General features: G+C 40.0%; 1 protein-coding gene and 2 pseudogenes across 3 annotated transcripts; 1 reads left to right on the top strand and 2 right to left on the bottom strand.

Moving 5' to 3' along the window:
* The first annotated feature begins 8,342 nt into the window (after window positions 1–8,342).
* LOC311121800 (small ribosomal subunit protein uS9-like) lies at window positions 8,343–10,143 on the top strand (annotated as a pseudogene). Its single transcript has 2 exons — window positions 8,343–8,793; window positions 10,105–10,143. The product of its transcript is annotated as a small ribosomal subunit protein uS9-like (transcript).
* Window positions 10,144–13,164: 3,021 nt separating this feature from the next.
* On the bottom strand, window positions 13,165–22,247 carry LOC311121795 (GTPase IMAP family member 4-like). Its single transcript, XM_084196245.1, has 2 exons — window positions 22,021–22,247; window positions 13,165–15,629 (listed from the first exon to the last, which is right to left on the bottom strand). The coding sequence occupies exons 1-2, from the start codon at window positions 22,064–22,066 to the stop codon at window positions 14,785–14,787; spliced, it is 891 nt and encodes a 296-aa protein (XP_084052371.1). The 5' UTR covers window positions 22,067–22,247; the 3' UTR covers window positions 13,165–14,784.
* A 184-nt stretch (window positions 22,248–22,431) lies between these two features.
* LOC311121799 (GTPase IMAP family member 7-like) lies at window positions 22,432–25,331 on the bottom strand (annotated as a pseudogene). Its single transcript has 4 exons — window positions 25,262–25,331; window positions 24,685–25,159; window positions 24,162–24,402; window positions 22,432–22,476 (listed from the first exon to the last, which is right to left on the bottom strand). The product of its transcript is annotated as a GTPase IMAP family member 7-like (transcript).
* Window positions 25,332–27,702: the final 2,371 nt, after the last annotated feature.

The following is a 27,702-nucleotide window of genomic DNA, read 5'->3' as shown; positions in this document are numbered from 1 at the left end:
AGTACAGGGTTACATACATCCCTGCCATGCCAGTGTGTAATTGGGTGAAGTCGGCACACAGCAGTGATAAATCATCTGTGCTTTGTGGTAACCTTAATGTTAATCTGGGGTTAAATGGGCAATCTGGGATTGGTACATCTATTTTATCTTATTAGTGATACAGCCATTCATTCTTGAAGAGTCAAACTCATAAATGCGTCATGAGGCCGATTCAGACTTAGGAAATGTATCCCTTTTTATGCGTTTTGGTTCAAGCACTTCTCAGTATTTGTTATTCAGACTTACCTAATGCAGGAGCGTAACAAGGTTTGTAGGTGTGGCTCCCTTGCCTGTACTGAATACGTTTCATTAAATCCCAGAAAACACACCCACTGGGTGGCCTACCAACTTGATGAGGGAGTTTTTCTTCAATTTGTTTTTCTGTTTATTTATCTAAAGCAATCCCTTTAGACACTGTGTACATTTAATTTGAATTTGATTGGCACAATATTAGAACGTAGCCAATGTTAATGACTGCAACAGCAATTGCACTGTTATTATGATTTTGTTTACGAAGTAGCAAGAACTCCAATCATTCCAATCATTCACCATGATCGTCCTACTAAAGGATCCACTAGTACATCTCTTACTGCAGATTGTGCTATGTAGCTAACTTTAACAAGAGGAAATTAATAGGTAAATGTTTTTTTTTGCATCATGTTATGGGTATGCTTGTCATTGGTAAGGACTAGGGAGTTTTTTTTGGGATGAAAATAAACAAAATGGAGCTAAGCACAGGCAAAATCCTAGAGGAAAACACTGGTTCAGTCTGCTTTCCAACAGACACTAGGAGACAAATTCACCTTTCAGCAGGACAATAACATAAAGATACAAGGCCAAATATACACTGGAGTTGCTTATCAAGACGACATTGAATGTTCCTGAGTGGCCTAATTACAGTTTTGACTTATATAGGCTTGACAATCTATGGCAAGACTTGAAAATTGCTGTCTACAACAACCAACTTGACAGAGCTTGAAGAATAAAAAAAAACGAATATTGTGCAAATATTGTACAATCCAGGTGTGTAAAGCTCTTAGAGACTACAGCTGTAATCGCTGCCAAAGATGATTCTAAAATATATTAACTCTGGGAGATGAATACTTATCTAAATGTAATATTTCTATATTTCATTTTTAATACATGTGCAAAGATTTCTAAAAACATGTTTTCACTTTGTCATTGTGTGGTATTGTGTGTAGATGGGTGAGCAAGTATTATTTTTTCATCCATTTTGAATTCAGTTTTTAACACAACAAAATGTGGAGTAAGTCAAGGGGTATGAATACTCTCTGAAAGCACTGTATTTCCCATTTGCAAAATGCTACTATGCTACTTTTGCCTTCTTGCAATGAAATACTTCAACCACTAGAAACTGTGCATATGAATGGTTTAAAGTTTGCGGGGAGGAAAGCACATTTTCACGTCAAGTTAAGATTTTATAAATTATAAATTTTGCGTGAAAACTGGCGCATGCACATTTCGGGGTCTATTTTGTACGTGTGCACGGTTTATAGATGAGGCCCCAGCTGAGGAAGATAGAGGAGATGGTGAAGCAGAATGGAGGACTGTATTACACCATTGAGATGGACCAGGAGGCTTAGATGAAGGTCCAAGAGAGGAGAGGAGGAGGAGGAGGAGGAGGAGAGAGGAGGAGTAAGCGAGATAACAGGAATAGGAGAAGAAGTTAAGAGAAGACCAAAATAAAATGGTAGAAAGAGATAGTCTGATATTTCTATGTGGAAATTACAAACTTTAGAAGCTTTTTTAAAAACTCAAATACACTACAAGTTTGCATTTCCTGCCTAGCAGGAAAATTCTCAGCAACAAAATAGTGATCAAATTAAGATCCTATATCTGTACATAGTTAAAATCTCAAAGTAAACCATGTTTCAAAATGTAGACTGGTTTAATTAAAAACCACTGTCCTCTCTATTAGAATATGTTAATGATTCTGGGAAATCAGAGATCAGAAAAGAATAGGAGGAACTATAGAGGTGTGGTTTGCATGTTGCTGGAGGAACTGGTTTTATGGAATGATGACATAGCAGAGGTGGCCAGCAACCCTCCAATTGTTGGAGCTGCCGGTTTGACACACATGCACTCACGCACGAACACACACACAGTTTTGGAAAACCCCTAGCTCTGCCTTATTAATAACCTTGTGGTAGCTACCTGTAGAGTCATTGTTAGGTGTGACAGCAGCATTCCAGGAGAAACAAACGAATGCATTTGTCACATAGTCATTTGTTTGTATTTGGTTGTGTTCGTAAATTCACCCTGGAGTGTCAGAGTGCGCTCTGGGCTTTCGTAAATTCAGAGTGTTGTCAGATTGTCTGTTCATAGACTCAGAGCGTTTCACTCTCAGAGCGTTCAGAGCGCACACTGGTCGCTCTGGCCGAGGAGTAGGGTTGATCCGAGCGTTCTGACCTCACAACGGCAGTCAAATATCCAAGCTAACTGCTTAACGTGAAACAAACTAATATGTCACATACTCATTTGTTTGTCTTTAAGTTTGCAACCAACATGTCAGATGTTTCTGGGCTGATTTTTTTAAAATTATAAAACAAATATGCCTATTCTGTTTTTCTTTTACATGATATCCAATATCAATGACCCAGTGACTAAGGAGATGCAGTACTACATTATTTTTATTGAAGAAATACATTGTGTGTCATGTGTCACACACAGAGGGGATTCCAGTTCAACCAAGATTAACAAAAGTTTTGGTAGAACATGAAATCATTAATCTGACATAAAGTCATATCATATTACAGTTATGTAATTTAGCAGATGCTCTTTTCCAGAGCAACTAGGGTTAAGTACCTTGATCAAAGGCACAGACAGATTTTTCACCTAGTCGGCTCGGGGATTCCAACCAGCGACCTTTTGGTTACTGGCCCAACGCTCTTAAACGCAAGGCTAAACATCACCCTCATATCACAATACCTTAAATACCCATTCCTTTACATATCAAAAATATGTATATCTAAATCTGAAAATATTGCTATATACAGAACATATTGATGGGAAGAAACATTTCATTAGTAGGTGTAACTTCTGTGGTCAGGTGATGAAACATTATATCAGCATTCAATCAAACACCTTATTCAATCTTCTATTGTTTGGCCCTAAAACATGCTGCAGCTAGTAATGCCAACCCACTTGTAACAGTTGCTAATAACAAGAGTTCCTTCTCCTCCTGTCTCTCATCTCTGTCTCTATGACAACACAACAGTGATTCTGGGAAATCACAGACTATGAAACAAGAGGAGGAGCAATGCAGATGAGGTGTTTTTCCTGCAGCTATAGCAACCTGTACCTGAAGGAGGGCAGAGTACAGGGTTACATACATCCCTGCCATGCCAGTGTGTAATTGGGTGAAGTCGGCACACAGCAGTGATGAATCATCTGTGCTTTGTGGTAACCTTAATGTTAATCTGGGGTTAAATGGGCAATCTGGGATTGGTACATCTATTTTATACATTTAAATTTTACATTTTAGTCATTTAGCAGACGCTCTTATCCAGAGCGACTTACAGGAGCAATTAGGGTTAAGTGCCTTGCTCAAGGGCACATCGACAGATCTTTCACCTAGTCGGCTCGGGGATTAGAACCAGCGACCTTTCGGTTACTGGCACAACGCTCTTACCCACTAAGCTACCTGCCGCCCCAGGTCGCCCCAGTATTAGCCCCAGTATTAGTGATACAGCCATTAATTCTTGAAGAGTCAAACTCATAAATGCGTCATGAGGCCGATTCAGACTTAGGAAATGTATCCCTTTTTATGCGTTTTGGTTCAAGCCCTTCTCAGTATTTGGTATTCAGACTTACCTAATGCAGGAGCGTAACAAGGTTTGTAGGTGTGGCTCCCTTGCCTGTACTGAATACGTTTCATTAAATCCCAGAAAGCACACCCACTGGGTGGCCTACCAACTTGATGAGGGAGTTTTTCTTGAATTTGTTGTTCTGTTTATTTATCTAAAGCAATCCCTTTAGACACTGTGTACATTTAATTTGAATTTGAATGGCACAATATTAGAACGTAGCCAATGGAGAATGCGTTCAGAGTGGAGATCAATGAAAGATAGCCATCAATACAATTGACACATTCAGTTCTTCAACCCATGGTAATGTTGGAAGATAAGTGTCACACCCTGATCTGTTTCACCTGTCTTTTGCTTGTCTCCACCCCCCACCAGGTGTCTCCCATTTTCCCCATTTTCCCATGTGTATTTATACCTTCGTTTTCTTTTTGTCTGTTGCCAGTTCGTGTTGTCAAGTCTTACCAGCATGTTTTCCTGGTTTCCAGTCCCTCTAGTTTCTGTTTTCTAGTCTTTCTGGTTTTGACCATTCTGCCTGCCCTGACCCTGAGCCTGCATGCCGTCCTGTACCTGTCAGACTCTGATCTGGTTACGAACCTTTGCCTGTCCTTGACCTACCCTTTGCCTGCTCCCCGTGTTATAATAAATTATCTAAGAACTGAACCATCCGCCTCCTGTGTCTGCATCTGGGTCATATCCTGAATCGTGATAATAAGTGTATTTAAGATGATGGAAATAGTAGGAAACAGAGAAAGTTACATAATTAAAACCTTTTGTGAATGCCCAAAGGTTACATTTGGTACAGTTATCATTGTGCAATGCTATGCATCACCATCACCCACTGGGCACACATGTACGTCAGTTCAACGTCTAGTTTTGATTTACATTTGGTTGAGTTGTCAACTAACTGTGAATTCAACGTGAAATTAACAACAAATGCCACCATGTCATTGGATTTAAGTTAAAAGTTGGGTGAAAAAACGACGAAACGCCCTTACGTTGATTACTTTTTGCAAAGCCAATCGGTTTTTGCTTGAAATGACCTGGCTGCAGTAGCCTACCTATGTGGCTTGCATCTACCGTAAATATGAAGACTATCAGTTAGTGTCTCCATGATGACATGCTCCAGGCTGCAGTAGCCTATCTATTTGGCTTGGATCTCCAAGTTTCATCATTGCAAGTTAAAAGGCCATACAATTAAAATGATGCATAAGGTCCCAGCATTCCATACTTCACTGTGGGGAAAGGGCCCTTGTTGATAGCCTAGAATGTTCAGTTTGATTCACATTTGTCTCCATCAAGCAGAAGGAAAATTCATCTAAAACAATTGCTGTTTGTATATACAATCCCCTTCTCCAAACAGATGAAGCCCTATTCATTTACCTAGCTTACATTTAAAAAATAAATTGTTTACAATATTTGTCATTTAGCAGACGCTCTTATCCAGAGCAATTTAGAGTAGTGACTGTATACATTTACTTCTTACTTCTCACTAGCTCTTATCAATAGTTCTTATCAATGTATACATTACAGTGCATAGATAATATAGATAATACTGATAATATCTCCATGCACTAGAGTTATTTATATCGAAAATAAGCAAGTAGATGTTTTTCTGATTGGAACCGACAGGTTTGCTCAACCTTATTCATGGTTTCCTCTCGCCTAAAGGTGGTGGAATTATTAGGAGATGAAGTCAAAGTCAGAATACAGCACATCTGTAGACACACCTCCATTCCTGTGATCTCCACCCTAAACCAATACCAGGGGCAAACTGAACAAAATGGGGAGGGAACTACTTGAAATTGTCCAATAGAAACTCTTGATTTACTTGCAAAATGGCTGGCACATGCGTTAACCCATGCTTAAATTTAAAGTCAGATTGCGCGTAGAGAGAAACGTCCATAACAAGGGGATGAAGATCCATTTATGCATAACTCTGGTCTGAATTTTACCCCATGAGCTTAGTTAAAATAGTAATTGTAAACAAACACTATAGGTTGTTTGTTTAAAATTAGCAAAACATGGTTAAAACTATAATTGTTATGTCACAGTCAGTCATTGCACCCATAGCGCTGTTTATGAATTTGTGACGGTTAGATTTCTCCAGGCCCATTCCTCAGCTGTTTACCAAAAAGTGTGTTACAATAAATAATTTTTTTAATCATTTGAATCTACGATTACACCTTGCGAATGCCTACAATATCATGAGTAAATAACTCAAAATAATGGTTTCCATCAACGTTATATTTGCCTTAAACATCATGCAGATAGTAAATGAGATTTCTTAAACAGTCAAAACAAACAAAATATGACTGATGACAAGAACTACATGATAAGGGCAAAACGCATTTGGCCCTGAAGATGATTATAGTCTTCAGTGTGTGTTCAAATAAATCAGCAATATGTAGGAAATCTTCCTGAAATAACACTGGTGGATACAACGTTTGAAAGCAAAATAGTTTCACAGAAGGAAGATTTGGGACTGGTTCAAAGATCATGTAATCCCATCAACATACAGCAGGAGGCACCATTCAACTCTTATAACTGAACAAGCTTCATCACTACTTATCACAGGCTATTGGAAATCCAAGGGAAAGTAATACATCATTTAATTTCAACATCATCTGCCATGACTGTAAAACGCAATTACATTTTATACAGTCAGTTTTAATACTTTAATGGAGGCCTCTTTCCAGGCAGGTAGACTAGCGGTTAAGAATGTTGGGCCAATAACCGAGAGGTCACTGGTTTGAATCCCTGAGCCGACTAGCTGAAACATCTGTCGACATGCCCTTGAGCAAGGCACTTAACCCTAATTGTTCCTGTGGGTCACTCTGGATATGAGCGTCTGCTAAATGATTTAAATGTAAGAACAGCAGAAGAGCAATCATGAATTAAAGGACCAAATCTAGGTTACATATTTGTGTTAATATGAGTGCAGGGTTTACTGATTCCATGACAGATATGAGAGCAGGGTTTACTGATTCCATGACAGATATGAGTGCAGGGTTTACTGATTCCATGACAGATATGAGAGCAGGGTTTACTGATTCCATGACAGATATGAGTGCAGGATTTACTGATTCCATGACAGATTGAGCCGACAACAATAACAACATTGTTGAGATTAGCAGTGACCAGGGCCCATAGGAGTGCTGACCTAATATCCGTTTTGACTTTTAGATCATAATGAATAGGATTATATGGACAGATCCTAGATCAGTACTCCTACTCTGAGATGCTTTGTGGATACGGGCCGTGATGGGTTGACAGTCACTGGACCTGGGTTCTAGTGGGCTCACTATGTTTGTTTACATAAAGGATTATCTGATCATGTGTATCTGGTGATCTAGTTGTTAGTTCTTGTTGCTGTTATTTTTAAGGATTTTACAGGGTAGGATGAAGGCCTTTCTTTCAGTGGCCTGGCCTGTAGTTCTCGTCAGACAATATCTGAATACTTGGTCAGATGAAATCAGGGAAAGATATTGCTGGATGAATCTCTCTTTTAATCCCTTGATGACTAACAGGTTCAGACCCATATCAGGACTGACTTAACAGAAGTAGGCTAGCACCGCTGATGAATATCAGGGTTTCATCTATCTTAAAAAAGAATCAATATATTCTCGGTTTCTTTATTAGGCTTTTATTAATTTCCCCAAAAAATTATAACCAAAGTTTGATAATTGCATCAAGAAACATGATCCATCACCAAAGCCCTTCCATCTATATACATAAGAATAGTTTTTAAAAGTAGGGTTTCCACTTTATTTGAAGTGCATCTTATAAAGGCTTCATATAGGCTTCATAAGCACTACATAGATGCTTCACAAATAATCTATAACCGTACATCATGCTCTATAAAGATTCATAATGTGGCATAGCTGTGTGACGAAACCATAAATGTATTTGTTCACATTTATTGATCTTTTATAGAGCATGAAACATTATTATACTGTAGATGATTTTGACCCATTTATGTAGGGCTTATTGTACAGTATTAATCTACTCTACTGCTACTACTTGACATTAAGTAAAGATGGAAGAGTCACACTGCCTCCTCCCCTCTTCCTCATCTTCAGTCATGGTCATTTAAAAGTTGATGTGCTGCAAAAGCTGCAATTGGAAGTCATGGTCCTCCTGCCAAAATTACTGTCGATCCGTATGAAAGGTTCATCCTCTTTCTGGAAACTGTAACTGTGTTTGTACACTACAGTGAACTCTTCTGGACAGATATATATTTCAGTACACACTTTTAGATTAATTTTTTAATTCACAGACCCGCACACAGATTGTCAAACAATACATTGTAAATGTGCATATTTGGAATTATGTGCACCTCAAAATGAAATTCATAACCAGATTATCTCTCCAAACAGCACTAAACTGAAGATGGTATGTTCCCCCGTGAGCTCTGATAAAAAGGCAAAAATAGAATCAGACAAAACATTTTTTGGGTGCTTTACTTGTTTCACAAACATGCCAGCCAAAGGTCTTCTGCAAACTGTCCAGGTTTTCAGATGCAAAAAAGAGCCTCCGCTGTCGCTCACTGCAAGAGGGGGATGGCCTCATCAAGGTGAACAGCAGACCCCTTGAGATGATTGAGCCAGCCGATCTCCAGAACAAGCTGCTGGAGCCAGTGCTGCTGCTGGGGATTTAGCGTTTTGCTTGAGTTGACATCAGAGTCAGAGTGAAGGGTGGTGGACACGTGGCACAGATCTACACTATCCTTCAGACCATCTCCAAAGCCCTGATCACATACTACCAGGAATATGTGGATGAGGCCTCCATGAAGGAGATCAAGAATATACTGATCCAGTGCGATAGGACCCTGCTGGTGGCCGACCCTCAAAGCTTAGAGTCCAAGAAGTTTGGTGGACCTGGAGCCCGTGCCCACTACCAGAAATCTGCACATTACAAACCCATAAATGTAATACATTATGACAGTAAAGTAATAACAAAACTCATAAGCAACAGAATGGCAAAAGTATTACCAGACATATTAATCAAAAGGGTTTATTAAATATTAGCCACTATCAATATCAACCGTCTGTAAGCCTAATAACAACACATATTCATCTGCCAATTTACTGTTAGTTCCTTTCAGTTGGTATAGCCTACATTACTGTTCGATTTAGTTCCATTGTTTCGTTTACCTTCATTTCTTTCCTCTGTAAACGCCGTCATTGCAGTAACAGTTGATAATATAAAAAGTAACAGGTTAAACCTTGAGCCTGGACCGTTGTCATACAGTTCCATGATTAGGGAGGATTCATTGGACTATTGTTCAACCCCTATTTTACACTTCTTTCCACCTTCCAATATTTCATGGATTGAACTTGAATATGACAACTTTCAGGACTGCTGTATTTTTGATTAATCAATATATTTAGTGCGTAAAGGCTCTCCAAACCTGTTTTTTATCATACATACTTTCGTAACCCTAAAATTTGCCTAAATAATCTGCAAGATAAGAGTATTTTTTTCTACCAGTTGGTGCTGAAACAGAAACAAATATGCATATATTTAGAGGGATTTCTTTCATTGATCCCTAATATTCTGAACCCATTCTCTTGGTGTCTTCTATTGAGTCTGTCTACAAAATTCTAATTAAAGCAGTGCCGATTTTAGCATGTAAATCTTGGTGGGGCAAACTCAAAAAGTATTTGGGGGATGCATGCCAGCAAAGCCACTACACTACATAGCACAACACTAAACAATACATTAATTGCACTATAACGGTGTCAAACGGTGTCCATAAACTGTTAGGGCCTACATAAAGCTGTCCCAACAGCAGAGCTTTCTTTTCAGCACCATGTAGTGAATCCTTACCACTGCTACACCTGGCTATCAGCGGAGCCTTGTCTGGCAGCGAAACAGTTCATTCACTGCCTTTTTAAAATACATAGCTGATTTGGTTGACTTGCTGAAACAAATGTGGTTTCTAGTGACAATTGAGATGTACACACTATGGCATAAGGGAACGATGAGCGGATATGAGGCAATCCGTAATTTCGTTACATTAAAGACATTAATGAGCGAGCTAACACGGACGTAGTCACTATAATGATTTGTTCAGCACTTTTGAAATGTACAGAGACAGAATTCCTAACATGGGCCGTTCTTACAGTATTCTCCCTGTACACAAAGTCAGAACCATAGGATAAATAAAGGAAAGGGGGCATATAAGCAGACAATGAAAGCTCTTAAAATATTTGATGATGACATTTCTCTAAAACAGGCTATAAGCTACATCTGCACCACCAAGTCAGAACAGTAAGCTAAGTTATGAGGGGTAAATATACCAAATTATTAGGGTGAGGCACATGGGCTACTAACAGCTTACTACACAACATACACTTAGTATTACTTTCTTTGCTACAGTATACATATCTCGCTGGCATATTACATTTATGCAGCAACATACAATACATTTTTGGACTCACCTTGTTGTGCTGTGCTCACTTGAACAGGAAGGTGGCGCGGCGGTCCATCTTGTGTGAAATTTTGTCGTCAAACTTTGTCATCAAAGTCTGGCATTCTCTGGATTTATGGTGCTTTCAAGACAACTGAGAACTCTGAAAAAAAACCAGGTTGCATTATGAAGTCAGTGATCTTCAGGTCGGAGCTCTAGAGCCTCGAGTTCACATCTTGGAATTCCAAGTTGGATGACCGTATTTTCCCAGTCGGAGCTCGTTTTTTTCAGTGTTGAACTCACTGAAGTCTGAGATTTCCCAGTTCCGAGTTTCCAGTTGTTTTGAACGTGGCAGAAGTCATGCTGGATTGACAGCATGGCCAATGTATTCAACCTTTTCTGGCCCATGGTGTTGCATGTGAATGTTTATCCTTTTAAGCTTGGAAAACAGACCCTTAAACCCAGACTTGGACCAGACATCCTCTCCACCGAACATCAGGCTAGTGATTGCTTTGCAACGCTTGTTGTTAGCCACTGATTGCTTCCAAACCACTCATTGTTGAATTTGCAATTTCCATCTTGTTGTGTAATTTTATATCCAATGGCCGATGAGCACCGATATGTTTTATCTATAATTTCTCTTCATATGAAAAGGATTGAAAAGGATTTGCCAGTAGATTGTTGACTTGATTCATGATGACGACTGCTTGTCTAGCTTGCTAGCTAAGATTTAGAAAGTATGACGTTGACATGATCATTCCAATCAAAGCTATGGTAGATATAACGTGATTTGACGTCATTTTATCTGTGGCCAATGACCTTGAGCCTTCTTGGATGGGCACTTCTAATGTAAATCTATGGCAGCACCCAAGGGGGTGCCCGATTCCCCACTGATCTAAACTTTTTGGAAAATGGCAAGTTTACTTTCTCATAATGCGGTGCGTTGTTGATCGGGGGCATTTTCATTAGGAGGAATACTGTGGATGGCTAAAATAAAGATTGTGATCATAATTCCTCAGTTTAAATATTATGGGGAAACCTACACATTTGTCAGCCGAGCACAAGTTATCTTATTATTGTCTAGACCTAGAATAAAAACCTACAGGTTTCCGTCACTAAAGTCAATTGAACTGTGAAAAAGGTCGTCTCATTCTGAGGACAGAACAACAGGAAATCTCCCCAGACATAGTTCCTCAAAAGTAGATTAATGGTCAATTGACCCGAGCAAGCGAGCGTCTTTCGCTGTCTGCTTAGATGATGTGGGGCTTAATACACACACAGAAGCATGACCCTTTTGCCCAGCAACAGGCCGTAGCCAGGACAACAGTTTTGTCATTAGTGCGCAGGATTAAACACTTTGCTCTGGTTTCAGTAGATTGAGAGGAACCGATTCTTTCCCTTCAGACTGGCAGGAAACCATAGGTCTCTCCTGTCAGCTCTTGGCTGTGCACCCAGACATCATGTACATACTTCCCTAAAACTAGGTTGTTATGCTACACACACAGAACAGTTAGAAACAGGCCCATACCCATGCACACACAATCTCACATGACCTAGTTATATCAACAATCTCAGAAATAATGCCTAAGCAACCAGGCTTAAAGAAAGAGCTTCTAGTTACACTTGCATGATAAAGGTTTTGCAGAAATTTCCATCACAAATATCAGTTATGTAATTATTACCCCAGGATGTCTGTTTTTCCAGTGGATATTTCGGACGGGATTAGTTTTACCAAACTGCCCCTGTAATTATTTTTTTTCCTCATTCAAAATTGACCGTTATGACGGAAGCCTGGAGGATCTTCTAGGCGTGAAGATATTTCAAATGTCTAGGGATAGCATAATATTGGCCTACTGGCCTTCAGTTCGGAGAAAGTCCAAATAATCATGCATATCAATAAGAACCATGAAGTGTAACCTATGCAGACATTTAATTAACTGACACATTTGGCAATTTATCAATTCATTGGCACAATATTGTCCACTTCATCTTTTAAAAGAGAAGTATGTCACTAGAAAAGTTCATATGTGACAAAACAGATAATTTATCTATATGCTGCCTGCATAGCACTTTGTTTTAAGCATAAATCTGTTCCCATGTTCCCATGTTCTTACGACAGTGCCACGTTGAAAGTCACTAAGCTCTTCAGTAAGGCCATTCAACTGCTATTGTTTGTCTATGGAGATTGCATGGCCGTGTGCTCAATTTTATAGACCTGTCAGCAACGGATGTGGCTGAAATAGCCGAATCCACTCATTTTAAGGGGTGTCCACATAATTTTGTATATATAGTGTATCTCTAGCTTAAACTGACGGATTTAGATGCTGATTAGATTTCCGTGGGGGCGCAGACGTCGACCTTAGGGGCTAAAGGGATGGCTTAAGATAAATGTACTTAAAACACAATTTAATGAATACTCTGAAAATCTGTTGGCCATTAAGTGGAAGAGTTTTCAGCAGTTGAATTAAATGTGTTCAGTGCGTGCAAGTGAACCACGCCTGCAAAGCCTGTTATGCACCTTCATAAGGTACGTCTGAACACCAACTACTGAGATGTGCATCGGAAACTCGTGTGTAGGAAAGTTGTGCATAGGAAATGCTTATTTCCTATGTGTGAATCAGGCCCTATATTACTGAGGTTACCACAACAACACCAATGACTTCCCCTTATGATCTCTCTCTCTCTCTCTCTCTCTCTCTCTCTCTCTCTCTCTCTCTCTCTCTCTCTCTCTCTCTCTCTCTCTCTCTCTCTCTCTCTCTCTCTCTCTCTCTCTCTCTCTCTCTCTCTCTCTCACCAGAGAGTAGAGACTTAGAAACATAAAATAAACCAACTGGCCTGTTGTATGCATAGTGGTTTTAGAAAAAAATATGAAAATAAGATTTTCTTGATTTCACTTTATTAGATATTATTGAAATCTGAGTATTTTATACACCAACAATGACTTCGGAAATCATTAATCATCATACAGTATATAGAACAAGCATGTAACCAAAACAATTATAATAATCGATGTAGCTTAAAGAGGCAATCAGCAATTGAAACAATAAAGGGTATTCCCCGGCTCTGTTTCGTTAAAAACCTGAGGGATGGGGCTGGAGAAATGTACCCACTTTCAAATCATAGACAGAGCTATGGATACAAGGACTGACCATATATGATGTCAAAACTATACTTTTTATGTTTTAAGGGTTATATCATGTTTGTTTACATTTACTTTGTTTATAAACATTGGAATAAAACAAGCTTATAATTTGGGTTCTTTGATGGGGTACGACAGTTGAACTAAGCTCATGGAGGCATTTGTAAGTTATATTCTACAAGAATCAATTGGTACATATAATTAATTTATAAGTCTTAAAATGGATGTAACAACTGCAGATTTCCCATTTAACCTGGGAATGTTTTATCATCAAATACAGGTCAACATCAAGGACATTTTCAATGAATCAACAAAATCTTACATATCTCTATTTTGTAAATAATCTACAAGTATTACAAAGTAAAAATAAATGAATTATTATGTATTGAAAGACAGTAATGGTGGGCACCAATATCTATAATTCAATATGATATCAATATGAGCAAGGCCTTATCCTTGCTGTTAACCTTACTGTATGTAAAAGACCATACATCACTGTTCCTACAGGAACAATACCTTCTCATACTTAACTGCCTGCTGATGGCCATCAACAGGCTTCACATTGTAATAAACCTGCTTGGGTAGGTCAGAAAATATTAAACTAATATCGATATAGATGTTCCATATCAGTGCCCATCACTACTTAACAGCATGTTAAAAGTACATAACAAAAGACAGAAAATAAATGGGATTAGCGAGCAGCACATTAAACTACTTTACATTATAACCATGATCAGGTATGAAAGCCATGCTGTACAGATGTACTGTCTCACCCTTCTTCCTTTATGTGAAGTAAAACTCTTACAATAATTAACTTCATAACTTTAATGAATGATTTAGTCATTTGGTGGTTAACATGCAGTGTGTCACGATCGTTGGAGAAAGTGGACCAAAGCGCAGCGTGATTTGCGAACATACTTTATTATAATTACCACACGAACAAAAAAACAAAACGATAACGTGACGTCCTTGGTTACAAACACTAACCATACACGGAACAAGATCCCACAACACACTGTGGAAAACAGGCTCCCTAAGTATGGTTCCCAATCAGAGACAACAAGCAACAGCTGATTCACGTTGCCTCTGATTGAGAACCACACCGGCCAACATAGAAACAAATGAACTAGATAATCAACCTAGCACACAAAACACATAGAAACAACACACCCTGGCTCAACATAACAGAGTCCCAGATCCAGGGCGTGACACAGTGACATAACCAAATGAGAGTAAAGGTCAAACCATATCAAATAAAGAATACATCAAAGGTAAAGGTCAAACCATATCAAATAAAGAATACATCAAAGGTAAATCGATAATCATTTTGGTCCTTCAGGGCTTATTTACAGACACTAACCCTGTAGTTAATTGTTGTTTTTCCTCTTGATTACAAGCTGTGCAATCCCTCCACCTATAGCTGTTGCTGCTCCTACCCCTATCACTGGCCCTACAACTGCAACTTTTACTGGGGCTGCAATAAGACCTAGTCCTACTACTGCAGTAATGCATCCAGCTGTTATAGCTGCTTGTTTACCCAACTCTATCAACTGACTGTTCCTGATCTCTCTCTGAGCCTTCTCATACATCTTATTGGTGTAGTATCCGTTGATCTTCACCATCTCCTCTATCTTCTCCAGCAGCTCTCTGACCTGAGCACGGTCTCTCTGCTCTCTGTTGTTGAAGACATGATATCTGCCTCCACAGACATTGACCAGTGTCTGAAGCTCCGGAATCTCGTTCAGAAACTCCTCTACTGATGTGTCATCCATCAGATCTGCACCAGTGAATAATACTATAGTGTAGTTTGAGGCCTGTTTTCCAAAGTTGTCCAGGATGCACTTCACTGCTTTTCTTTCCTCCTCTGTGTATCTACCCAGCTTGATCACCAGCAGGAACACATGGGGTCCTGGGACTGACATCTTGATGCATGTCTCTATTTCTACTTTATCTGTTCCCCGAAACTGTTTCCATATTTTCTCAATCAAAACTGTTTCTGTCAATAATATGTCACAGACCCCAGGAGTGTCGATGACGTCAATCTTCTTCCCATACGCCACTAAACTTTGTTTCTCACACTGTTCAGTCACTGGCTTTGGACTTGACTTAGAATTAAACAACTTTTTCCCCAGGATGGTGTTTCCTGTTGAACTCTTCCCTGATCCAATATTCCCCACCATAACTATCCTCAGATCAGCTGGCTGCACTAAACCTGTGGAAAAACAAAATGTATCAGTTACAAAATTCATTAAATTAGATTCAAAGTTTCAGTTACTAATAATGTCAAATCAAATAAAATGTTATTGGTCACATTTAGCAGATGTTATTGCTGGTGCAGTGAAATACTTGTGATCCTAGCTTCAACAGCTGGAGGTGATATGATCCTTAACTAGCCTCTCTTAGCACTTCATGATGCCAGAAGTGAGTGCTACGGGGCGATGTCACTTACTAAATTCATTAAATTAGATTCTGATAGAATAATTTGGTAATGACTAATTATTACACTCCACTTTATTAAATGTGTTAGAATGTATGAGCGTAGGTCAAGTTAGGATTATGACATTGTGTTACTATTTAGCAATGCGAGTAGGAGTTAGACCAGACAATAAAGGAATAGACTCCGGGTAGAGAGGCCATTACCAAACATAAACTAGCCTTGTGTTGAGACAATATGAAAGAGGGTTGTCAAAAGTACACCAGGAGGAATTAAAATAGCATGTGTGAGAAATAGAATATTATAAGTCACAAACAACTGTAGATTAACTCTATCCGTTCCATGAAACTGGAGCCCTAATTTGTCTAAGTACAAACTCCAAGTTGTCGATAGTGTTAACTAATAATCTTGTGTGAGACTTAATATTTGCTCAAAAGTCACGTCTAAGAATAAATTCCAAAGACAAGTTTTGTGAGGAAGTAAGTAATTATAATTGACTATTTCGAGGAAGAAACATATAAGAAATTAATTAAAGATCGAATAAATCATTAAAAGCAAAATTATAAAATTATTTAATACCTAACAACTCAGTTAAAGTGACAAAAACAATTATTAGAGAGTTGGAAGTAATCTAAATTAAAATAAAGGTGAGATTCAGGAATTTGGTAAAAGCCATAAAGTACTTGTTCAAAGTTTTGGGTATAGGACGATCAAAGAGTCCTGCCAATATGGGAAGCAAACCCTCCAAGGAGGTCCCGGGGTCAACTGGAGATGAGAGATTTATGGGATCCAGGGATAGAAGAAATCTCCATTATGTAACCAGGTGGAGGGAGAGGTATGGTTTTGAGGGACATCTGGACGCAGATAAACTCGAATCCATGCTTAAACAGATACATAAGGTGTGTAAAGGGAGAGTAGAGAGAGAGCGAGTGGAAGGGCTAGATACAACCAAGGTGTGGCTCTCCGAAGCATGGAGGAGAGAGAGAAGTCTAAGACAGAACCCACAGCTCCCCCTGTAGAAAGGTCTAGATCCAGACTATATACCTTCCTGGCAGATCAGGCCTGGAGGGAAAATCCAGACGATGAGGTGGTGGTGGTGAGGGGAAGGGTGCCACAGCAGGCTGCCGTTTTGGAATTTCCACCCCCTTACCAGAAGGGTAAGGGGGGGGGGTGGTCAAGGGACAGTTGAGGTTCTAAGGACATTTTTGGAACAACAGCAGCAACCCAATTGGTCATTGCAGAAATTAGAAAGAGAGAGAGAGAGAGACGGAAAGAGAAGGCTAAGAAAGTAACTAGAGTACTAGGGTACAATAGGGGGGTCAAGGGACCGAAGGGTGGAAGACCCAGGTCCCTGAGGAGACTTGAACCCCACAACAAAAGTCCAGTTAGGAGCTGAGCTCAGGAGGGAGTCAGTATGAGTCAGGAGATGAGAGAGTCGGAGGGGGCCAGTACCCACTGATAGCCTTACCTAATCTATTGGCAGGGAATGAAGGGGCCCCAGCAACCTTAGATGTATACAGGCCCATGAACACAGAGGGACGTGACCCGAGCGGTAGAAGGAATGACCACCCCAAAACAGGAAAAGTAAGGTTTGGGCTGCCGTTAGAGGGCAGTGGGTTTCAGGGGATGCCCAGAGGGCACTTTTGCCATGGGCCGATCACGGAGAGTATGTTGGGAAAATAACTGAATTGTGTAATAGCCTCAGTGAACATTACCATCGTCATGCAGACTTCTCTAAAGTACATGAGTGCAAACAAGAGGATAGTGAGACTGTCAGCCAGTACTTAGAGAGGCTTAAATATGTGTTTAACGCAAACAGTGGCATACCCGAGCTAGACAGTGTTGTTAGCACCGTTTAGACATGGCAGCGAACATTTCCCCTCCCGCCGTTATGAAGCTCAGCGGAGATTGGAGCACAAACTGGGATACGTTTAGAGGTGTTGTGTGACAAAACTGCATTTTTTAGAGTGGCCTTTTTTTGTCTCTAGCACAAGGTGCACCTGTGTAATGATCATGCTGTTTAATCAGCTTCTTGATATGCCACACCTGTCAGGTGGATGGATTATCTTGGCAAATGAAAAATGCTCACTAACAGGTATGTAAACAAATGTGTGCACAAAATTGGACAGAAATAATATTCTTGTGCATATGGAAAATTTCGGGAATCTTTAATTTCAGCTCAGGTCTTGTGCTTACTTTGCTTCCAGAGGCAGCTTGGAACTCGGTAGTGAGTGTTGCAACCGAGGACAGACAACTCCACTAATTTGAAAGGGTGTCCACATACTTTTGGAGATGTAATGTATCCCTAGCTTAAATTTCCGGATTTTGATGGGGATTTTTTTGTTACTTAAATTTTAATTGAAAATAATCTCTGACTGCAATGTCTTCCTAGCAGCAGACAGTTGCAGCAAACTCAAACTAATATTGAAAAACAACCGCATTGCGTCGTTCCTAAGAACAGCCATTAGCCGTGGTACATTGGCCATATACTACAAATTCCAGAGTTGTCTTATTGCTATTATAAACTGGTTATGAAAGCAGTTAGAACAGAACAAATAAATGTTGTCATACCTGTGGTATACGGTTTTCAGCCAATCAGCATTCAGGGCTCGAATCACGCAGTTTATAATTATGCCATATTGTGGTCTAGTCATTTAATCTAATTTCCTTTTATTTTATTTTATTTGCCATTCGACAGTGAAAGTTATTTGTTTTTACAAATTCCCTTGAACCATTTATTGTTTGTTATGAAGAGTTTCTCTGGCATCGAGTAATTCAGTACAGTGGGGAAAATAAGTATTTAGTCAGCCACCAATTGTGCAAGTTCTCCCACTTAAAAAGATGAGAGAGGCCTGTAATTTTCATCATAGGTACAAGTCAACTATGTCAGACAAATTGAGATTTTTTTTCTCCAGAAAATCACATTGTAGGATTTTTCATGAATTTATTTGCAAATTATGGTGGAAAATAAGTATTTGGTCACCTACAAACAAGCAAGATTTCTGGCTCTCACAGACCTGTAACTTCTTCTTTAAGAGGCTCCTCTGTCCTCCACTTGTTACCTGTATTAATAGCACCTGTTTGAACTTGTTATCAGTATAAAAGACACCTGTCCACAACCTCAAACAGTCACACTCCAAACTCCACTATGGCCAAGACCAAAGAGCTGTCAAAGGACACCAGAAACAAAATTGTAGACCTACACCAGGCTGGGAAGACTGAATCTGCAATAGGTAAGCAGCTTGGTTTGAAGAAATCAACTGTGGGAGCAATTATTAGGAAATGGAAGACATACAAGACCACTGATAATCTCCCTCGATCTGGGGCTCCACGCAAGATCTCACCCCGTGGGGTCAAAATGAGCAGAAATCCCAGAATCACACGGGGGGACCTAGTGAATGACCTGCAGAGAGCTGGGACCAAAGTAACAAAGCCTACCATCAGTAACACACTACGCCACCAGGGACTCAAATCCTGCAGTGCCAGACGTGTCCCCCTGCTTAAGCCAGTACATGCCCAGGCCCGTCTGAAGTTTGCTAGAGTGTATTTGGATAATCCAGGAGAGGATTGGGAGAATGTCATATGGTCAGATGAAACCAAAATATAACTTTTTGGTAAAAACTCAACTCGTCGTGTTTGGAGGACAAAGAATGCTGAGTTGCATCCAAAGAACACCATACCTACTGTGAAGCATGGGGGTGGAAACATCATGCTTTGGGGCTGTTTTTCTGCAAAGGGACCAGGACGACTGATCCGTGTAAAGGAAAGAATGAATGGGGCCATGTATCATGAGATTTTGAGTGAAAACCTCCTTCCATCAGCAAGGGCATTGAAGATGAAACGTGGCTGGGTCTTTCAGCATGACAATGATCCCAAACACACCGCCCGGGCAACGAAGGAGTGGCTTCGTAAGAAGCATTTCAAGGTCCTGGAGTCGCCTAGCCAATCTCCAGATCTCAACCCCATAGAAAATCTTTGGAGGGAGTTGAAAGTCCGTGTTGCCCAGCGACAGCCCCAAAACATCACTGCTCTAGAGGAGATCTGCATGGAGGAATGGGCCAAAATACCAGCAACAGTGTGTGAAAACCTTGTGAAGACTTACAGAAAACGTTTGACCTGTGTCATTTCCAACAAAGGGTATATAACAAAGTATTGAGAAACTTTTGTTATCGACCAAATACTTTTTTTCCACCATAATTTGCAAATACATTCATTAAAAATCCTACAATGTGATTTTCTGGATTTTTTTTCCTCATTTTGTCTGTCATAGTTGACGTGTACCTATGATGAAAATTACAGGCCTCTCTCATCTTTTTAAGTGGGAGAACTTGCACAACTGGTGGCTGACTAAATACTTTTTTTCCCCACTGTATGTATCAAATTCCCCTTTCAAAACAGGCTGTCAATCTTCTGCTGATAACGGCAATTGTTTTATTCTATTGTCCAGCTTTTAACTAATCTGCTGGCATTCTCGAATGGAATGTGACTGGGTGAAGCAGGACCAATGGGTGAGGATATTTCACCAAGCCCCTTGTAGCTCAGTTGGTAGAGCATGGAGCTTGCAACGCCAGGGTTGTAGGTTATATTCCCATGGGGGGCCAGTATGAGAAGAAAAAAAACAGCAGGCCAAATCCGGCCCATGACACAATTCTATCCAGACCGCTCAATGATTTGGGTTGCCAATTCATTTTTGGACCACTACAATACTGCCTGCGATCTAATGCACTACAAGTCACAGCAAAAACTGCCATAGTGCTGCACGTCAAACGGCAGTGCATTGCCACACACAAACCATTCCTCCCAGACACACCCACACATGAGCCAGTCAATGTGCTGCATCATATCATCACTAATGGCACTGACTGAATCTTCTACCGGACAGTCCATGCCAAGGTTCGGTTCCTAAGGGCCATTGCTGTAGCCTACAGAAAATGTCATATTGGTTGTCAAAAAGTTCTAAGATAAAGGATTCACACGCGCGTATAAATCACTACTAAAGGACAATAGGACACACAAGCGAGTATAAATGAGTCAACGGTTGAGTCATCTATTTTATGAAATTACAGCCTGTTGCGCTTGCATTGGTGAATTCAACTTCAATTGTGCTGCTTTCGTGTGTCCGGGTTACAGCACGCAGCGGAGGGAAAGTGTAAAGACACATGCCACAGTCCTATCTAGGCTACTGAAATGTTGCAGTCTGGCTTCGGTTTTTAAAGCTTGACAATGAATAGCCAAACAACAAAACCTGCAACAAAACACCACACAAAGGAGAAACATATAGGCATATTACAGCAACATTTGAGCAGTAGCCTAGGCTGGCTACTCAACTACATGACATGTTGAATGCGCAATGCTGCATTCAACCGCACTTGTGATCCATGCAGTCTAAAAAAAAATTTAAACGTGTTTTAAGCTTAAACGTTACAACAACTTACAGATAGCTACATATTTTTATTTGGAGTTATTACATATTTTTTAATTAGCATCTGCAAGCATAATAGTAAAGGCTGGAAAATATTATTAATCTTTTATTTTGTTTTAATATGTTAAAATACTATATACAGCATCCTATGTACATAAGTAGACATTATAAAGGACCATCTTTTTTAATAATTAAAAAAAAAAAAATTACACAACTATTTGGCTATGTCTGGCCAACGAATTCGTTGTGTTTTTTCAATATGGCCCATGGGCTGATTGAGTTTGACACACCTGCTATAATGTATGATAGAAATACAACGCAATTAAATTGTTGCCAGCAGCACAGTTACCATCACCAATGCTGTATATAACATGAAAACAGCCTAACCAGCTCTGCTAGGGCGAGTAAAATGGTCAGAGTGAGGTGTTCTCTCATTTGTGTCTGGAAGTAGCTAGCAAGCTAGCCAACTTTAGCCAGTTAGCTTGGCCACTTGACTGCTGTTGTGAGGTCAGAACATTTGGATCAACCCCACTCTTCTGCCAGAGTCTCCAGTGTGCGCTCTCAACGCTCTGAGAGCAAAATGTTCTGAATTTACCCAAGGACAATCTGACAACGCTCGGAATTTACGAACACCCAGAGTGCACTCTGGCACGCCAGAGTGAATTTACAAACACACCCTTATTAAAACTTTTCAAAATGTTTTTGCAAATCACATTATACAATAAATACAAAACAATATGTACTCACTATACTCATAATCATCTGCCATACTTGTTTTTTGTGTACCGAACATTTGTGTACTGAAGTTTATCCCAGGAAAGGTATTTCTGTTCTCGTCTGCCTCACGGATGTCCAGGTGAAGTTGATTCAGGCTAAATGCTTCACTCTCTTGACTTGGAAAAGTGGGTTTCTGGAAAACAGGGATAACACAGCTTTGTCTCTTCCTGGATTAGCCTAAAGGTGTAGCCTGAAGTACACTCTACATTGTAGCTGGTATTTATATAATGACTTCCCCTAGACTCACAGCCCTTCTCATCAGGAGGTGCATTTCCAGTAAAAGGTGTGGCAATGTAGCCTGTGTAACCTGATTCTATTTATATGTGTGTACCAGTCTGTTTAGCTAACAAAACTGTTGATAGCACCTGGACACTAATGTGATCATAGAGTTCCAATATTTGCATAACCCTTCTGATTGGATGATGGCTGAGAGGGTTATCAAATCAGGATCAAAATACTCTGATCTCTTCCAGCTCATTAACTCAATAATTATATAATGTTCATATTTTAAGATTACAGAAAGGCCCGTCTGTTTGGCAATGACACAGATTTAAAGATTTTTTTTTGTCTGCCTCACAGATGACCAGGTGAAGTTGACTGATGCTTACAAGCTGCTGTCTTTAAGAAGAGAGTTTGTATTGCAGGAGGTACATGTGGGTATCGTCCCCAATGACACCCTATTCACTTTAGAGTGAACAAAGGCCCTGGTCAAAAGTAGTGCACCATAAAGGGAATATGGTGCCATTTGTGAAGCTTACAACATGTGCTGATGTCTTTCCTCATTCCTCTTTAGATACCTATCTTATCTTTTACCACAGGTGTATGAATGTTTGCTGTGTTTTGAAGCCATCAACATGTCTGAGCATGTATCCTAACAGAGAAAGATACACTGTAATACCTGACACTTTGCCCAGGACCGAGTTTGGAAAACCCTGTTATTTCAGGTCAGGCTCACTGTAGTAGTGATAGAGAACAAGACTATGGCCTGAATTCATTTCAAGGTGTGTTATAGAGCAGGGTTGCTGATCTATAAGAGCGTCTGCTAAATGACTAAAATGTTAAATGTAAATGTAGATGTAAACTTGAGAGAAACCGAAACGAAATGCCAAGAGTGTGCAAAGCTGTCATCAAGGCAAAGGGTGGCTACTTTGAAGAATCTAAAATCTAAAATACATTTTGATTTGTTTAACACTTTTTTGGTTACTACATGATTCCATGTGTTATTTCATAGTTTTGATGTCTTCACTATTATTCTACAATGTAGAAAATAGTAAAAATAAAGAAAAACCCTTGAATGAGTAGGTGTGTCCAAACTTTTTGACTGGTACTGTATATCCCTACAAACCCACTACCCATAATACATACACCACAAAAACATACATTCCCAATCAATACGTACTATGTATCCCCACTAAATACACCCCCACTAAAAAAATATATGGTCAACACCGGGGCTGCGTTCAGAAAACGGTTCTGATTTGAGTTGAGGAACGTTGTAACTATGGTGATGAGAGGGTTATTGTGTACAGTGCAGCAGGAGTTTTGTGTTAACATTTTCCATGGTCACACCCTGCCACGGCCACCCTGCCACACGGCTAACATATCTATAACATTGCAAATGGTTTTGAAAGAACTGTTATATCATTCAGTATGTACCATTGCCATACATAGCAAAACGTTAAGACCAACTGAACTCACCGCTGGTGTTTTAAAAGCCAATCATCTCCTTAGTGCATTCAAATTGACTGGCCTCCAGCTATTCTGGTGAAGAATAAAACCTCCCTAGTACTGTTGTGGCTAGACTGCTGAACTCTGCCCATCTCCAGTGAAACAGTAGTAAGATACTTGACATTCATCTACCTTTATTTAAGCTATACCTGCTGCCACCTTTAGTACTAATCCTATACTGGCTGCTATACCACCCGTAATAGCAGTTAGAAGTACCCTGACTGTTAAACACTTTAAATCTCTGAATCGCTGAAGTTTTGTGTGCAGCTGTATTGCTTTATTTTTGTCGTGGTAGATGAAATGTACCCCTCTGGGAAGAGCATGGAAACTACATCAATGGCAGTTTTTATTTTAAGAGCTATATCAACTATTTTTTCTGCTACTCCTAGAAAATATATATTTTCTTCTCTCTTCTTCCGCTCCTCCTCCCGTTTCCTCCTCTCCTCCTCCTGTCTCTTCCTCTCCTCCCCCTGTCTCCTCTCTGATCTTTCTCTGAGTCTCTTCATAGTCAGCACTGGTGTAGCGTTTCCCTCCATTGTACTCCACCATCTCCTCTATCTTCTCCAGCAGCTCTGGGACCTGAGTGTTGTCTCTTCTCTTGTCAGTGATTAGGGAGTGATATCTTACATTTACATTTATATTTTAGTCATTTAGCAGACGCTCTTATCCAGAGCGACTTACATACGTGCATAATTTTTTTAATTTTTTGTCATACCCCCCGTGGGAATCGAACCCACAACTGAGCTACATCCCTGCAGGCCATTCCCTCCCCTACCCTGGACGACGCTGGGCAAATTGTGCACCGCCCCATGGGCCTCCCGGTCGCGGACGGCTACGACAGAGCCTGGATTCGAACTAGGATCTCTAGTGGCACAGCTAGCACTGCGATGCAGTGCCTTAGACCACTGCGCCACAGCTGGTGACAAGCCGCCGTAGCTCTGGGCTCTGTTTTAGAAACTCCTCCACTGATTTCCCCTCCAGTTGATCTCCATGTGTGAACAGCAAGATGGTGTACATTGAGGCTTCTTCTCCAAAGTTCTCCTGGATCCACTTCACAGTGTTCCTCTCCTCCTCTGTGAACCTCCCCAGTCTGATCACTAGCAGGAACACATGGGGTCCTGGGACTGACATGTAGATGGCCTTTTCTATTTCATTATTCATTTCCGTATCAGTTTTGTGTCAAAGAATCCTGGTTTGTCAATCACATTGATCTTCTTTCCAGCCACCTGTCTACTATGTTTCATACAGTGTGAGGTAACAGACTTGGGGGAGAGTTCTTCTTTAAACCCCTCTCTCCCCAGGATGGTGTTTCCTGTTGCACTCTTCCCTGATCCAGTCTTCCCTACCAGAACTATCCTCAGGTCAGAGGGATGCCCTGAATCTGTGAAAACAGACAAGACGTGCTTGAGTTGATAGCGAGTGTCTTGATAAAAGGCTACTGAAAACGGTGTTTGTGTGTACGTGGATGCATGTGTGTGTGTACCTTGGCATTGACCAGTGAAGAGTGTCAACAGCAACAGAATCTTCAGAGTCCCTCCTCTTCCTCGTTCCATCTCTGTTACAGCGGCCAATCAAAACATAGAAACAGACGATGACCTCATTACAAAAAACAAAGTCCACATTTCTTCAATGACTCATCCAATAGTTTTTGGCTGAGTTCCAAAGTTTACAGATGAGGATAAACTAAACTAGAATTTCTTCTCAGCTATTTGACTTTCAAACATCCTAAATGATAGAAGGAGTAATGAATGCTATGTGGTGTAACTGTTGTAAAACACAATACATTTCCTAACAACATAGCTCATTGATTGGTGCCACACTTTTCCCCTAGCCCTATAGCTAAAACACCTGATTCAACTAATTGACCTGACCCCTGTTCAGCAGGATGCAACGTTTTGGAACGTTCAGATAGAAATATGTGATGTAGAACAAACATGCCTCTCTGACATGTAGAATGAGGAATCACATCGGCTCTATTCATGTCATTTCTATCTGCAACGTTCAACAACGTTTGACAACTGAACATGGAGTTCATTTAACTAAATCCATTCTAACCTGAAGACCATGTTTAGTTGATTATTGGAGTCAGGTGTGTCTAGTGATGTCATCGTTTGATTATTTATGCATGAATGTCAACAGACCTGGTATCAATAACATGTTTACTTAATACTGTGCTACAGTTATAAAACATTTTGAGAGTGTTGCTAAGCAAAAATAATTCAACTCAGGACAGGCAGAATCTGAATTCTGATTGGATGTCGCTATTATCAAGCTCCTCCTGACAACTCACAACCTTGGCTGTCTGCCCAGAATCAGAAGGCCAAAGCTCTAAATAAAATAAAATAAAATGTGTTGGACACAGAGATGCCACCTTAAGGGGAAAAAGTTTAAACAAAATGTTTAAATGTAACTATGTAGTTGCCTAGTCTGGTCCCAGATCTGTTTGTGCTCTTTCCAACTCCATTGATCACTATCAAGCCATGACAATGAGTGACAAGTAGTTGGAATGATAGCACAAACAGACTGACACTCAGGTTAATATTTGAGTACAGACATAGGATCTTAATTTGATCACTCATATGTTGCTGAGAATTTTCCTTCACAGCAGGAAATGCAAACTTGTACTATATTTGAGTTTTAAAGGTGCACTATGCAGGAATTGTTATAAGACATGTATTACAAACTCCTCACAATGGCTTGCAAATTACTTGGATTTTCTTGAAAAAATTATTTTGTACAAAGCAAAGACATGGGTATGCACTGTATTAATCTACTCTTCTGCTACACTTAAGCCACTGAGTGAATGTCCCATTCCAACCTCTTATCTTCCATATCTTTATATACTTTATATACCATGGTGTTTCAGTCTTTTTTTAAGGCATTGAAGCATGAAAATGCCCCCGTTAAAACAGCTGCAACAGGAACTACTACTGGTGTTGCTACAACCGTCAGAACAACTGCTGTTGCTGTCAACACGCCATCTTAAATCTCCTTCTTCTTGACTTTATATTTCCACTCATTCTGTCTCCTGTTATTTCCTCCACTTCTCAGAACAAACAGACTTTAACAAGACACAAAGAGTATATACATGAAGTGTCGAACAAGATCAATTCATTTTATTATAGTCTTGTTGACAATATGGAAACATATAACACTGGATACACACACTGATCTCCTGATATACCTGACCAGTATTGAAAACTCAATGCCCCCTTTGCTACAAATATTTTCATATTTATTCTAAAATCTCAGAATATAAAATGTATGTGGAAAACAACGAAATAATGGCAATTGGAAAAATCTAAAAAAGAACTCAGGATCTACAGCAATCCTTTAAGTGGACCACAAAAATATGAAATTCTTCGGATGCTTAATAAGTGACAGCAAACAACACATGCGTATATACTGATCAAAAATACACTGCTCAAAAAAATAAAGGGAACACTTAAACAACACAATGTAACTCCAAGTCAATCACACTTCTGTGAAATCAAACTGTCCACTTAGGAAGCAACACTAATTGACAATAAATGTCACATGCTGTTGTGCAAATGGAATAGACAACAGGTGGAATTTATAGGCAATTAGCAAGACACCCCCAATAAAGGACTGGTTTTGCAGGTGGTGACCACAGACCACTTCTCAGTTCCTATGCTTCCTGGCTGATGTTTTGGTCACTTTTGAATGCTGGCGGTGCTTTCACTCTAGTGGTAGCATGAGACGGAGTCTACAACCCACACAAGTGGCTCAGGTAGTGCAGCTCATCCAGGATGGCACATCAATGCGAGCTGTGGCAAGAAGGTTTGCTGTGTCTGTCAGCGTAGTGTCCAGAGCATGGAGGCGCTACCAGGAGACAGGCCAGTACATCAGGAGACATGGAGGAGGCCGTAGGAGGGCAACAACCCAGCAGCAGGACCGCTACCT

Source organism: Coregonus lavaretus, assembly GCF_964263955.1.
Source record: "Coregonus lavaretus genome assembly, contig: HAP1_SCAFFOLD_171, whole genome shotgun sequence".
NCBI lineage: Eukaryota > Metazoa > Chordata > Actinopteri > Salmoniformes > Salmonidae > Coregonus > Coregonus lavaretus.
Note: the sequence above shows the minus strand (reverse complement) of the source record. Positions and strands in the feature narration are given on the sequence as shown.

Bases quoted from the DNA above. Each gene is read 5' to 3' on its own strand.
- LOC311121795 (XM_084196245.1), bottom strand. From the start codon at position 22,066: ATGTTCGGTACACAAAAAACAAGTATGGCAGATGATTATGAGTATA. The intron at 15,630-22,020 runs GTGAGTACATAT...GTTTTTCCACAG, and splicing joins GGCAGATGATTATGAGTATA to GTTTAGTGCAGCCAGCTGAT.